General features: G+C 52.0%; 2 protein-coding genes across 4 annotated transcripts in view; one reads left to right on the top strand and one right to left on the bottom strand.

The window, feature by feature from the left end:
• Nucleotides 1-818: 818 nt before the first annotated feature.
• LOC125987773 (fibrinogen C domain-containing protein 1-like) lies at nt 819-6,446 on the bottom strand. 3 transcript variants are annotated; one of them, XM_049752244.2, is made up of 10 exons: nt 6,187-6,446; nt 5,250-5,323; nt 4,873-4,939; nt 3,709-3,797; nt 2,858-3,569; nt 2,598-2,703; nt 2,357-2,484; nt 2,117-2,213; nt 1,847-2,026; nt 819-1,763 (listed from the first exon to the last, which is right to left on the bottom strand). In XM_049752244.2, exons 1-10 carry the CDS (start codon nt 6,205-6,207, stop codon nt 1,510-1,512), a joined length of 1,728 nt encoding a protein of 575 aa, XP_049608201.1. In that variant the 5' UTR covers nt 6,208-6,446; the 3' UTR covers nt 819-1,509. The 3 variants fall into 3 exon arrangements, with proteins under 3 accessions (XP_049608201.1, XP_049608227.1, XP_049608217.1); XM_049752270.2 differs by lacking the exons at nt 4,873-4,939; nt 5,250-5,323; nt 6,187-6,446 and adding an exon at nt 4,114-4,863 and having other exon boundaries at nt 3,709-3,788; XM_049752260.1 differs by lacking the exons at nt 4,873-4,939; nt 5,250-5,323; nt 6,187-6,446 and adding an exon at nt 4,114-4,862.
• Nucleotides 6,447-14,044: 7,598 nt separating this feature from the next.
• The window catches only part of LOC125987922 (fibrinogen C domain-containing protein 1-like), a 4,950-nt gene continuing 4,629 nt past the window's right edge, over nt 14,045-14,365 (top strand). The window contains exon 1 of the mRNA XM_068650223.1: nt 14,045-14,208. Coding sequence (XP_068506324.1) covers nt 14,188-14,208 — 21 coding nt within the window. The 5' untranslated portion in view covers nt 14,045-14,187. The remainder of the gene's footprint in view (nt 14,209-14,365) is intronic.

The raw sequence follows: 14,365 nt of genomic DNA, 5'->3' as shown, positions 1-14,365 counted from the left end.
GCATTGCTAGAATTGCAAATTGTCTTCACTTTTAATGATGTCTTCACCAGCTTTTACTCGTCTGATTTGAAAATGAGTTAGTCAGTTTGTTTTGTAGCTTTTACTGTATATACAGTAATATGAGGTGCTCATACATTGATTTGGGTCGACAGCCATCATGGCCCTGCCGAAAGAACCTATGATTACAATGCGGCCCGCCAAAAAAAATGACTTTGACACCCCTGCCCTAAGGCGCAATTTGGTAACTCTCGGTTGGGTTAAGCTGTCTTGATTGAAACCGTCGCGAGGATGAGTTCATTGACACGAGCGCACAAGCTGACTTTAAGGTAACTACTTCTGACCAGGTCTGACTCATTCCGATGGTATGTCTGTTTTCACTGACAACTGAACGGCTCAAAGTATGACTGTGTTAGGGAAATTTTAAGCTTTCATTATTGAGTATAGAAGAACCACGCTCCACATCGTAAAATATACGTGAAAAAAAAAAAAAAAAATCAATCATCAAATCAAAGGATTATCAAGAGAAAGTTTGCGAGACATCTCAACTGTTTGTACAAACGACGACAATTCCACTCGCCATTTGCCATTCAAGCGAAAATGATGCCGGCGCAAACCTCTTTGGATTGTAAAACTCAACCTTCGTAAAGGGAGGGGACAAAAAGGAGACCGAGGGCATAAATAAATTGCTGGAATGGGTGGAGTAATTAAGCAGTTGGCCTCGTTCCCAGAATCCAAATTTTGGTTCCAAAAAAGAAAAGAAAAGAAAAGAAAAGAAAAGAAAAGAAAAGAAAAGAAAAGAAAAGAAAATGAAACTTAGCTCCTGAAACACTTTTAATTCAATATTCCACACAACATAACTACACGATGATTACTTTAACAGTCCTTACTCACGTGAGAATACATTCATGTATGAATAAAACATCCATATTGAATACATGTTGATGATCCATCCATCCATCCATCCATCCATCCATCCATCCATCCATCCATCCATCCATCCATCCATCCATCCATCCATCCATCCATCCATCCATCCATCCATCCATCCATCCATCCATCCATCCAACCCGGTGACATCAACAGCAATAAACCATGTTTGAAAATATTCAAGTGAAACGACGCAAAAAGGAAGAAAATGAAACCTAACTCAATATTCAACGCCACCTAACGAAACAATGGTTATGAGCAAAGCAAAACATCCTAAAATTATCCAAGAGTGAGTGTGTGTGTGTGTGTGTGTGTGTGTGTGTGTGTGTGTGTGTGTGTGTGTGTGTGTGCGCGCGTGTCATTCAAAACAGGTCGTGTTTCCCGAGTCAATAACTTCGACTAATCTAACGACGTTTTTACTATGTCACGTCAGTCTAAATTTGGCACCGTCTGCTGGTGAAATTTGCTACTACAACAGCGCCAAACTGCCCTTTAATAATTCATCCTTTTGAGGAACTGCGCAAATGGGTGACGTCGGGCAGCACCCACGTGGTCCCACGGGGATGCCGTTCCCGCCCGGGCTCACTTTCTGGGCCGGATCTTCATCTCCACGAATCTCAGGCAGGGGTACTCCGTCTGAGCCCCCAAATAACGCCAGACTGCATTGGTACCGTCGCAGGTGCCGCTTTCCTTGTACAGCCCGTTCAGGTTGGCCCAGTGACACTTTGTGTACCACCAAGCGCCCTTCCAGTGGTAGGCGCAATTGCCGGCAGCGGTGTCTTGGTCGCGGTCCTTGGTGCTGAACTTCATCCCAGAATGTCCAGACAATTGATCGCCTGCAAAGCACACAAACTCGCTTTTGAGCACGCGCAGGGGGCGCAGGTGTGCCCCCCCCCTCACCCCCGGCGGAAGTCGCTACCTGCGTCTCCAGAGTAGCCGCTCACAAGCAGCGGGTAGCCGTCGTTCTCGGGGTCCCGCGAGTTCCGGCCCACCGAGAAGTCGTCGTAGCGAGCGTAGTACTCGCGGCCGTCGAATGCGGTGAAGTCGATCCGCAACTGGTAAGCGCCCGAGGCCGTCAGAGCGTGGATGTTCCGCAGGCCTGCCAACACGCAAAGGCGGCGGCGGCGGCGGCAACGTCACGTCTCGCGAACCACAAAGGCGTGACAAGAAGGATGTCTTGGTTTCAGACCGAGCCAGTGCCCTCCGGTGAGGTCTCCGAAGCCCTCGCGGTAGTCGTCCCAACCCCGAAAGAAGTCGACTGTGTCGTCCCTTCTCCTCTGGATCACCTGCAAACGCACACACGCACACCATCAGCGAAGCAAACGAGCATGACTGGCCAACTGGACGTTCAGCGTTGAAGAAAAGTGCCAACTTTATTGGGGAAGGCTTCACGAGGGGACCTCTGGGGTGTTTGTTTGCAAGCACTTACGGTCCAGCCTCCCCCGTCCTGCCACATGTTGCAGTAAGCCTTGAAGCTGTTGGACCCGCTAAAGAGCATATAGACTCCAGTTGACTTTCCCGCCGCCTTGATGTCACTGCAGTCTCTGGGCATGAGACCTGAAGCAAACAAACAAACAAACAAACAAACAAACAAACAAACAAACAAACACGTAAGAGCGCAAAAGAGACGCCCGCTTTAAACCAACTGGACACGCTCGCTCGCGAGCTACCTTGGAGTAGTTCCCTGTGAAGTGTGGGCTGATCCACCACCTTCTGCCGCAGGCTGGACAAAGCCCCACTGACGTCGTGTAACTCCTTGTTCTCTTGTGACAGCTCCTGCGCACCAAGCGTTTGAAAGAACTGAAATGAGATCTCCAACTGGGACACTTGGTTTGCATCCTTCAACAATACTTTTGTTCTTATTCAAAGGAGATAGTAGTTTGTGTGGAAGAGGAGGGAGGGATGTTAAGTCCTGAAAGGTCCACCTCACCTGAGACATGCTCTTGTAGTCCGTCTCCAGGTCTTTCAGTATCTGATTCAGAAGGCCTTTGTTGCTGCGCAATGACGTCTGACCAGCCTCCTGACCTGCCTTCAGCTCTGCCAAGGCCGTCTGACCTGCCTTCAGCTCTGCCAAGGCCGTCCGACCAGCCTCCTGACCTGCCTTCAGCTCTGCCAAGGCCGCCTGACCTGCCTTCAGCTCTGCCACTGCCGTCTGACCAGCCTCTTGACCCGCCTTCAGCTCTGCCAAGGCCGCCTGACCTGCCTTCAGCTCTGCCACTGCCGTCTGACCAGCCTCTTGACCCGCCTTCAGCTCTGCCAAGGCCGTCTGACCATCCTTCAGCTCTGCCTTCAGCTCTGCCTTCAGCTCCGCCAATGCCTCCTGACCTGCCTCCTGACCCGCCTTCAGCTCTCCCAATGCCGTCTGACCTGCCTTCAGCTCTGCCAAGGCCGTCTGACCTTCCTTCAGCTCTGCCTTCAGCTCTGTCAATGCCTCCTGACCTGCCTCCTGACCCGCCTTCAGCTGTGCCAATGCCATCTGACCCGCCTTCAGCTCTCCCACTGACATCTGACCTGCCTTCAGCTCTGCCAATGCGGTCTGCAGCGCCGCCCAGTGGCGGGCTAAGTCGGTGCGGTTGTGGTCCGGGATGCTGTTGGGCAAAGTCGCCACCAGCGCGCGCAACTCTTTGATGATGTCCTGAGGCCTTGGAACACATAAAAAGTGTACATTAAGTCAAGTTGCCATGCTTTGCTGCTTTCAAAATTGCACCCCAGCCGGGAATTTGACTTGTGGTGGTCAAGTGTTTGTTCATTGCGTGCGGGCGCGCGCGCGCGCGTGCCTACCTGTTCAAGTGGAAGAAGACGCTGTTTTGGATGACAAGCACGACCAAGAGGACCACGGCCAGAATGGAGCCCCAGCGTATCTGAACAAACTGAGCGCAAACGACGTCACAGGCGGCGGCGTCTCTCTCTCTCTCTCTCTCTCTCTCTCTCTCTCTCTCTCTCTCTCTCTCTCTCTCTCTCTCTCTCTCTCTCTCTCTCTCTCTCTCTCTCTCTCTCTCTCTCTCTCTCTCACTCGCTCTCTCTCTTTCTCTCTCTCTCTCTCTCTCTCTCTCTCTCTCTCTCTCTCTCTCACTCGCTCTCTCTCTCTCTTTGACTCTCCCCCGACGGAGCGAAAGACTCGCAAATGCTTCCAACTCGACTAAGGCATTCGTCAAGCGCGTGCGCGTCTATGCGTCCGATGCGTACCTTGCGCTTTGGGGTGTCGCCGATCAGGTTGTGGGTGCTTTGGTTCATCTCGAACCACTTGTCATTTAACATTTTGCGCTCCCACTCCATTCTTTCTTCCTCGGTACGAATGAATGTCCCTAGCCGTGTACGTGTCGTTTGTTCTGCATGCGTCTAATGCCGTATTTTGTGGGCAGCCAAGTGGCGTGAAGTTTTCCTTCCACTTGACGTTGGTTTTGACCATGTTTGCGGCAACGAGACGGGACGACATTTCTTTGATTGGTTGATTGGTTGATTGGTTGATTGGTTGGTTGGTTGGTTGGTTGGTTGGTTGGTTGGTTGGTTGGTTGGTTGGTTGGTTGGTTGGTTGGTTGGTTGGTTGGTTGGTTGGTTGGTCGGTCGGTTGGTCTTTATCTATCTATCTATCTATCTATCTATCTATCTATCTATCTATCTATCTATCTATCTATCTATCTATCTATCTATCTATCTATCTATCTATCTATCTATCTATCTATCTATCTATCTATCTATCTCTTCATTCATCTAGACATGTATTTTTGGATTGATTGATTCATTCCTGTATTCCCTCATTTATCTATTACACTTCCACTTGAAAAATGAGAGGGAACATTGGTGCCGACACCGTGAGTTCGATTCCCACGTTTGACGCTGTGAATGCGTGCGTGGGCGTGTGCGTGTGCGTGTGCGAGTGACCAAAACCAAAAAGCGCATGTGTACATACATGAGTGTGCAAGAAACAATAAAGAGGAGCAATACCCGACGCCGCCGTGCTGTGGTGTCTTGTCCCTCATGAGATGGCAACTGAAACTGCAAACCCAACAGACTGAAACACAGAAAAAGACAAGCGCTCGAAAGCTGAGCAGAAAGTCAGCCAAGGCAAAGCCACGTAACGTCGCGAGCCCGGCCGGCCGGCGCTATTTCAGAGAGAGAGAAAAAAAAAGGATGCAACTGCAAACGGCAGACTTTGTCGTCGAGTCATCATAACACTACATTTGATTGATGAGGCAGGCGCCTTTCGAAGCACTCAAGGTCGCCGTACGGACGTCGAATCGCAGCATTCCAAAGGGGGGGGGGGGGGGGGGGGGGAACCAAATAGGACTGGAGCAGAGTGATGGATAGATAAGGTGACTCACGTGTCTGACCGGCCGACGGCCACAGGCAAAGATGCTCCTCCGGACCCGCCGTCGTCAGTGGTCCCGGAACGCTCCTGTGTGAATTTAAATGGCGGAAGTTAGTCTATTTGCAGCTTTGAAAGAAGTGGTCACGGTAAAAGACGTCTGAAAGAAGACCTATTTACAGCATTGTCGACCTTGTTCCAAAAAGTTGTGATAAAAGAGTCCTCAACAGGATGTCGACTTCTGCTATGGTGAATTGTGGCCACTAGAGGTCCCTGGTTAACCAAGGTTAATAACGCTACGCGCACCTCCCAATGTTGCGCACCTACGCGCACGCACGCAACGCTACGTGCATCTCCCAATGTTGCGCGCGCACGCACGCACGCACACACTAACCGTTATACGTACGTGAACGTTTTCTGCATGTTGTTTATGCTATTATTGTATTATTTACACGAACGAAACCTTTGTCGAATGTTCTCATCGCAAAATATCCATCCACTTCAACGTTTTCGTATCCATCGATTGACACGCAGAAAAAAATGAACGGTCGAGAGGGTGCGGTCATGCAATGGCGGCCCTGCCGCGAGGCAGACGAGGCCGTTCCCTGCAACCGCCCCAAAACGATCTCTCTCTCTCTTTTTTTTTAGCCATTCTTTTCTTTCCAAGTTGTTCTCACTCACGGCAATGCATATTTGGATGTCAAGGATGGAATGCAACGGAGGGTGCCTTTTAGGAATGATATCCAAATATGCATTGATATGAGTGAGAACAACTTGGAGAGAAAATGATCATTGAAAGATGTGTTCTTCATTGAAAGATGTTTTTTTTTTTTTTTAGGCCGAGCGCAAGGGCCGCCCGCCTTTGAAGACACCGATCAAGCTTGACGTCTTCCTAAGGGCTGACCAAAGTAGTGATAGTCACGCGCACGCACTGTAAATGATGCAATTACAACCTGCATGGTCTGAAGCTCCATCGCTCCTTTGCAGTCGGGTCAGCGTGTTGACGGCAGCAGAGGAAGGCTGCCGGCGGTGTCCTTAACAATAGTTGGCTCCAAAATGACACGCGCACGCACATATGCACCTCGAATGGAACCAAGGCGGGCATCACTTTACTGGAAACGGGGGAAGAGGCGGAGAAAAGAAGACGAAACCTAACTCCCAGACACACACCGATACTTATTAAGGAAAACTTTGTTCTCAAATGGATACTTTTCTTGCGGTGTCGGCAAAATACCTTTGGTATTTGCTTGTTGCTGAGTGATGCCTGGATGCAGGCGAGTGCCACCCACGTCACAGTGAGCCCGACGACGCTCATTTCGGTGCTCTCGTGCGTCGCGACTGAGTGAAGGAAGAAGAATTTTCGTTCATGAGATAAATAATCGTCAAAGAGTTTGGAGATGCTGAATCATTTCAGGGACTGTAACGTCAGTCCACGTGCTGCCTGCCACTTGGCCAGGCAAGCTTGTTTTTTACTCAAGTGCGGCCTACGTCAAAGGAGTCCACATCCAACTTTTTCATCTATTGCCAAAAGATATGGAAAGGAAGACGTCTTGTCAAGTCACGCCTCTTTTCTTTTTTTTTTTTAAACACCAAACAATTGAAGCTGTCATGCGGTCGCGTTTATTTTTTCAGTTTTTTGTCTCGTCAATTGTCGTAACTTTACTTCCGGTTTTATTTTGTCATTCCTTCCGTTTCAGTTCGTGTTTCCTTCCTCGGTGTTGGTTGTCTTGTCTTCCCTGATCCCGATTGTGTGCACCCGCGTAATCGATACTAATTGTCATCACCTGTGTCCCCGCCCGTTTGTGTGTATTTAGTCCGTGTCTTCCCCTTGTCTTGTGCCAGTGTGTCTAGCCTCGTCCCGACCACCAGCGATTCCTTGATGTCCGAACTCTCTGAAAGAACTCTCCATTTTGTCTCGCCGCCGAGCGACGCTTTTGGTTGTGCCTGGGTCTCCAGCGCCTTTTTGTCTCGTTCCAGTGCGACTCCTTTTGTTGGTACTTTTTGCTACACGTTTTCCCTCGAAAGAGGCGTTTTGATTTGTACTTTTAGCCTTTTGACTCGCCACAGTGCGACGCCTTTTGTTTGTACTTTTTGCCCCGTGTTTTCCCTCGCAAGAGGCGCTTTGTTTTGTACTTTTGCTCTGAGTGCTTGCTGGAATAAATCCCAGATAGATACGACTCTGCATCCGAGTCCTTCGCCTTGTCCCCTGCCTGACAGTACACACTGGCCAGACATGGACTCGGCAGAGTCGGAGCACCTGTGCGCCACAGTGCGCTCCCATGCCTCACTGCTCGCCCAGCACCAGAGGGAGGTGGGCGACTTGGGAGAAGAGATCCGAGGACTCGCTAGGAATCAAGAAAATTTCAGAGGAGCGGTCGCCACCCAAGTAGCAAAGCTGGGTCAGCAAATGCAGGAAGTGCTCTCGCTCTTGAACGCGGGACCAGCAGCGACCTCCAGTACACCCGTCGCTTCCCCCGTTCCTTCCCTTGCAAGAGGTCCCATGACTGGCAGTGCCAGACTGGCTCCTCCAGAGCGCTACTCCGGAGAACCCGGCCTTAGCCGGGCTTTTATTACAGAATGCGAGATGAACTTTGAGAGTTCCCCAGCAGAATTCCCCACCGAGCGCTCCAAGGTGGCCTACATGGTATCCTACCTGACGGGAAGGGCCCGCACATGGGCCACCGCGGAGTGGGCCAGGGATTCCATCTCCTGTCACTCTCTCCCCGCTTTCATCCAGGCCCTGCGAACGGTGTTCGATCCCATTTCCGCTGACCGAGACAAGGCTCGCCAACTCTGTCAGATAGACCAGGGACAAGACACCGTCGGAGACTACGCCATCCGGTTCCGCACGCTGGCCGCGGCGAGCGGGTGGAATGCGGCGGCACTATATGACATCTTCCTCCGGGGCCTGTCAGGACCCATCCAAGATCAGCTAATCCCCTTAGATCTTCCCACCGACCTCGACGCCCTCATCGCTCTGGCTATCCGCACTGACAACCGGCTGCAAGAGTGGAGAAAGCACCGACGCAGCAACGCTCCCGCCTTCGTTCCAGTAGCCGGCCCTGACGCTCACCACTCCAGGCCGCACGGGGATCGGCAGCGCCAGGAGCCAGAACCGATGCAGTTGGGCAGAGCCAAGTTAACCGAGGAGGAGAAGTTACGGCGGCGCCGAGAGGGAAGATGCTACTACTGCGGCGAGCTCGGACACCTCCTTCTCTCCTGTCCAGTGAGGAGGACCCTGAAGGTAAGCGCCTTCTCGGCGGCTCTGTCCCCGGGGCGAGTGCTTCCCAAGGGCAGGATCACCCAGTCGGGAAGAGAGATAGAACTCGAAGTATTAATAGACTCAGGAGCAGACGAAAGCTTGATAGACTGGGCATTTGCTCGCCGGTGCGGGGTAAAGACTGAGCTACTGAACACTCCCGTGAAAGCTAAGGCACTCAATGGACAGGCACTCTTTGAGATAACTCACATAACCGAACCAGTCTCGTTGTCAATTGGCCTCCACCAGGAGAACATACGTCTACATGTCGTGACCTCACCAATGAACCCTCTCGTTCTCGGGTATCCATGGCTTCAACGCCACAACCCCGCTATAGACTGGGGATCAGGGGAAATAACGGGATGGGGGTCCGACTGTCATGATTCCTGTATCAAGTCTAACCCGCGCCCTGTGCCTTCCGCTCCAGACGCGCCAACCCCAGACTTAACCGGGGTCCCTGCGTGTTACCACCAATGGGCCGAGGTATTCAGCAAGGCCAAGGCTACCTCTCTGCCTCCCCACCGTCCGTATGATTGCGCCATTGACCTGCTGCCGGGATCAACGATACCCAAGGGGAGGCTGTATTCTCTCTCGGAACCTGAGAAGCAAGCCTTGAATGAATATATAGACTCCTCCTTGCAAGCAGGGCTGATTCGACCGTCGTCGTCGCCTGCGGGGGCGGGGTTCTTTTTCGTGGGCAAGAAGGACGGCACCCTACGTCCCTGCATTGATTATAGTCCCCTCAATCAGATCACCATCAAGAATCGGTATCCGCTCCCACTGATGTCGACCGTGTTCGACCAATTACAGCAAGCCCGGGTGTTCACCAAGTTAGATCTGCGCAACGCCTACCATCTGGTGCGCATCCGGGAAGGGGACGAATGGAAGACAGGGTTCAACACGCATCGAGGACATTTTGAATACCGCGTCATGCCATTTGGCCTCACCAATGCTCCCGCTGTGTTTCAGGCCATGATAAACGATGTTTTGAGAGACTGTTTGGACCGGTTTGTGTACGTATACTTGGACAATATTTTGATTTACTCCCCAGATCTGAAGACCCATAGGGTTCACGTCGAGACGGTGTTGCAACGACTCCTGGAACACCAACTATACGTAAAGGCCGAGAAAAGTGAATTTCACAAGAGCACCGTTTCTTTTCTCGGCTTCATCGTAGCCCCGGGCAAAGTAGAGATGGACCCGGCGAAAGTAAGCGCGGTAACGGAATGGCCTACCCCTGACTCACGCAAGAAGGTGCAACAATTCCTGGGCTTTGCCAATTTTTATCGGCGATTCATTAAGGGCTTCAGTGCCACAGCGGCTCCCTTGCACGCGCTCACGTCTCCTAAAGTCCCCTTCCGCTGGTCAGCAGAGGCGGAGGCGGCCTTCCAGGAGCTAAAGAACCGTTTCAGCACCGCTCCCATCCTCACGCTCCCTGATCCGTCGCGGCAGTTTGTGGTGGAGGTGGACGCCTCCAATCAAGGAGTAGGTGCCATCCTTTCGCAGAGGGCCAAGAGCGACAACAAGCTCCATCCGTGCGCGTTCCTGTCTCGCCGGCTGACGCCCGCCGAACAGAATTATGACGTGGGGGATCGCGAACTGTTGGCAGTCAAGCTGGCATTAGAAGAATGGAGACATTGGTTAGAGGGAGCACAGCAGCCTTTTTTGGTCTGGACAGACCATAAAAATTTAGAATACATTAAGTCAGCTAAGAGACTGAATTCACGCCAAGCCCGCTGGTCACTTTTTTTCAATCGTTTTAACTTCACTTTGTCCTACAGACCGGGAACCAAGAACACCAAGCCTGACGCCCTCTCCCGTGTTTTCAACTCGGACCCAGAAATTAAGAAGCCTGAGACTATCCTGCCTTCTCATTGCCTGGTTAGAGCCGTGACCTGGCCTATCGAAGGCCGGGTACAGCAGGCCAATGGTAACGAACCACCCCCTAGTGGTTGCCCTGAGAACCGACTATTCGTCCCTGCTCAATTACGATCCCAAGTCATCCATTGGGCTCACACCTCCAGACTCTCCTGCCATCCGGGCATGCGCCGAACGCTGTTCGTAATCCAGCAGCGATTCTGGTGGCCCTCCATGAGGGCAGACGTCAAGGAATACGTTGCCGCCTGTCCCGTCTGCGCCCGGAATAAGAACGCCCACGGCGTCCGCATGGGGTTGCTGCATCCCCTACCCATTCCTTCGCGCCCGTGGGCGGAGATATCTATGGACTTCGTCACCGGGCTTCCGACCTCGCATGGGCGAACCACCATACTCACAGTGGTGGATAGATTTTCAAAGATGGCTCATTTTATCGCCTTGCCCAAGCTCCCGTCCGCTAAACGAACGGCCACCGTGATGATGGACCACATATTCCGGGTTCATGGGTTCCCGAAAGACATAGTTTCCGATAGAGGGCCCCAATTCGTATCCAGGTTTTGGCGGGAGTTTTGCAAGCTCATAGGGGCAACCGTGAGTCTCACGTCAGGCTATCACCCGGAGGCAAACGGACAGACAGAACGTATTAATCAACAGTTAGAGACAAGTCTCCGCTGCCTGGTCTCCCAGAACCCCTCCTCGTGGAGCAAGAACCTCTCCTGGGTGGAGTATGCCCACAACTCCCTGCCCACCACGGCTACAGGTATGTCCCCCTTCAAGTGTGTGTTTGGCTACCAGCCCCCTGTCTTCCCTGACAGTGAGCCGGAGGTGACGGTGTCTTCGGCCCACGCCTTGGTGCGCCGCTGTCATCGCGTCTGGTCGGCGGCTCGGGCCACGCTGGTCCGACAGGGGGACCGGGTAAAGCGGATGGCTGACCGGAGGAGACGTCCGGCGCCCGTGTACCAGAGAGGTCAACGTGTCTGGCTATCCACCAAGGATCTTCCCCACCGGGGGGACTCCAGGAAACTGGCGCCTCGCTTCGTGGGTCCGTTCCCCATCGCCAAGGTCGTGCACCCGGCCGCGGTGCGTCTACGCTTGCCCAGGTCCCTTGCAGTCCACCCCACCTTTCACGTTGGGAAGGTCAAGCCGGTGGTGGACAGCCCGTTGGTGCCGGATCCGGCGCCCCCTCCGCCTCCGCGGACTGTGGACGGTGGGACGGCCTACACCGTCAAAGAACTATTGGATGTGCGCAGAAGAGGCCGGGGCTGGCAGTACCTGGTGGACTGGGAGGGTTATGGACCGGAGGAGCGGCAATGGGTGCCGCCTAGTTATATTTTGGACCCGGGACTTTTTGAGGACTTCTATGCGGCTCACCCTGGGGCTCCTGGGCCGTCTGGGATCCGGCCCTAGGGGGGGGGTTCTGTCATGCGGTCGCGTTTATTTTTTCAGTTTTTTGTCTCGTCAATTGTCGTAACTTTACTTCCGGTTTTATTTTGTCATTCCTTCCGTTTCAGTTCGTGTTTCCTTCCTCGGTGTTGGTTGTCTTGTCTTCCCTGATCCCGATTGTGTGCACCCGCGTAATCGATACTAATTGTCATCACCTGTGTCCCCGCCCGTTTGTGTGTATTTAGTCCGTGTCTTCCCCTTGTCTTGTGCCAGTGTGTCTAGCCTCGTCCCGACCACCAGCGATTCCTTGATGTCCGAACTCTCTGAAAGAACTCTCCATTTTGTCTCGCCGCCGAGCGACGCTTTTGGTTGTGCCTGGGTCTCCAGCGCCTTTTTGTCTCGTTCCAGTGCGACTCCTTTTGTTGGTACTTTTTGCTACACGTTTTCCCTCGAAAGAGGCGTTTTGATTTGTACTTTTAGCCTTTTGACTCGCCACAGTGCGACGCCTTTTGTTTGTACTTTTTGCCCCGTGTTTTCCCTCGCAAGAGGCGCTTTGTTTTGTACTTTTGCTCTGAGTGCTTGCTGGAATAAATCCCAGATAGATACGACTCTGCATCCGAGTCCTTCGCCTTGTCCCCTGCCTGACAGAAGCGGCCTTTTTTTCTGGTAGTTACAAACAAAACAAAGATTTGGTGGCCAGTTGCAAGGTTCTTTTCAAATGGCGTCACCTGCATGGCTGACAAGAATCAAATATGAAAGAAAGAAACTGAAATCATATATGCACCCAAAAAAAATCAGCTAGGCATATTTTTTCTCACCATCATCAACCAGTTTGGGGCAGATGGGGGGCTGGGTGAACTCTGGATGACCTATCAAATAATCTTTCAAAAACCATAGCAGCACAAACGGAAATGTTTGCTGCACAAACGAAACAGACTATTGTCCTTCAATTTTGCGTGGCCTGGTGGGCCAGCTTCACGCAGGTGCTCCACCTCTGTCGTACACCTCGCGTCATCCGGGCATCGAGCTCCATTGGACTCTATCAACTTCAATGAGTGCGGGGGTGCGGGCGGTTGAACATGCAATGGTATACCCCAACGTTAGGCACGCTATAGAGAACTTTGATGCAAAAAAGGTGTTTTATGACATTGCGTGCTGGATTTTCTTGAATTAAAAAAACACACACACTTATACAACTTCATTGGGTTGTAGCCAGGGATGGCCCGGCCCGGCCCGGCCCCGCCCCGCCCCGCCCCGACGCGCCGCGCCGCGCCGCCATGTTGGAGAGTCTTCCCTTCAACGAGCGACATGCAGACGCACGAGCTAAATTGGACTCTACCAATTTCAATGAGTGCTGGGGGGGTTGAACTTGAGACACCGGGAAGAGAACTGCGATGCCAAATGGGTGTTGTGTATTTCCTAACATTGAAAAGGTATTGAATTGAAAGCGTGAATAAAACTTCATGAACTTGTAGCCTCTAAAATGATGGCCCCCACCGGCCCCACATTGGAAAAAGTCGCCAATCTCCCGATTCGCCAGCATGCCATTGGGGATGTCTCAGGATCCACGCACGCACACACGCACACACGCGCGCGCACACACACACACACACACACACACACACACACACACACACACACACACAAGGTCATTTCTCATTTGTTGGACTTTCACTTTTTCTGCATTCCCCACATGTCAGCTTTTATGCATATTTAATGCGGGTTTCAACTCAGGCAGCCACAAATGATAGCTTGACTAGTTCTCTAGTCAACCATGGTGGTCCCTATTCAATGACAGCACATCACAACAGCAAGCAGCTGCTCTTGCATAACCCGTTTCATAGCTGAGTGCCTGAACTCTTTTGGATGGTCTACAAAATAAAAATGACAATAAACATAAAAGTACATTTAGCTTTGATGGAACTCTGCAGCTTGCACTCAATGTACGAGGTGCTGCTGCTGCTGCGGCTGCGGCTGCGGCTGCGGCTGCTGCTCCTTGCCGTCCTGACTCTTCATCAATTGGAATTTTACCGATTAAATGGAATGTCACTTCTTGAGCGACATTACACTCAGTCGCGACGCACGAGAGCACCGAAATGAGCGTCGTCGGGCCCACTGTGACGTGGGTGGCACTCGCCTGCATCCAGGCATCACTCGGCAACAAGCAAATACCAAAGGTATTTTGCCGACACCGCAAGAAAAGTATCCATTTGAGAACAAAGTGTTCCTTAATAAGTATCCGTGTGTGTCTGGGAGTTAGGTTTCGTCTTCGTTTCTCCGCCTCTTCCCCCGTTTCCAGTAAAGTGATGCCCGCCTTGGTTCCATTCGAGGTGCATATGTGCGTGCGCGTGTCATTTTGGAGCCAACTATTGTTAAGGACACCGCCGGCAGCCTTCCTCTGCTGCCGTCAACACGCTGACCCGACTGCAAAGGAGCGATGGAGCTTCAGACCATGCAGGTTGTAATTGCATCATTTACAGTGCGTGCGCGTGACTATCACTACTTTGGTCAGCCCTTAGGAAGACGTCAAGCTTGATCGGTGTCTTCAAAGGCGGGCGGCCCTTGCGCTCGGCCTAAAAAAAAAAAAAAAACATCTTTCAATGAAGAACACATCT

Source organism: Syngnathus scovelli, chromosome 1 (assembly GCF_024217435.2).
Source record: "Syngnathus scovelli strain Florida chromosome 1, RoL_Ssco_1.2, whole genome shotgun sequence".
Lineage (NCBI taxonomy): Eukaryota > Metazoa > Chordata > Actinopteri > Syngnathiformes > Syngnathidae > Syngnathus > Syngnathus scovelli.
The sequence above is the reverse complement of the archived record's forward strand: the minus strand, read 5'-3'. Positions and strand labels throughout refer to the sequence as shown.

Bases quoted from the DNA above. Each gene is read 5' to 3' on its own strand.
- LOC125987773 (XM_049752244.2), bottom strand. From the start codon at position 6,207: ATGGAGCTTCAGACCATGCAG. The intron at 3,798-4,872 runs GTATTGCTCCTC...GTTTGCGCTCAG, and splicing joins CCACAGCACGGCGGCGTCGG to TTTGTTCAGATACGCTGGGG. The intron at 2,027-2,116 runs GTCTGAAACCAA...GCGTGTTGGCAG, and splicing joins CACCGGAGGGCACTGGCTCG to GCCTGCGGAACATCCACGCT.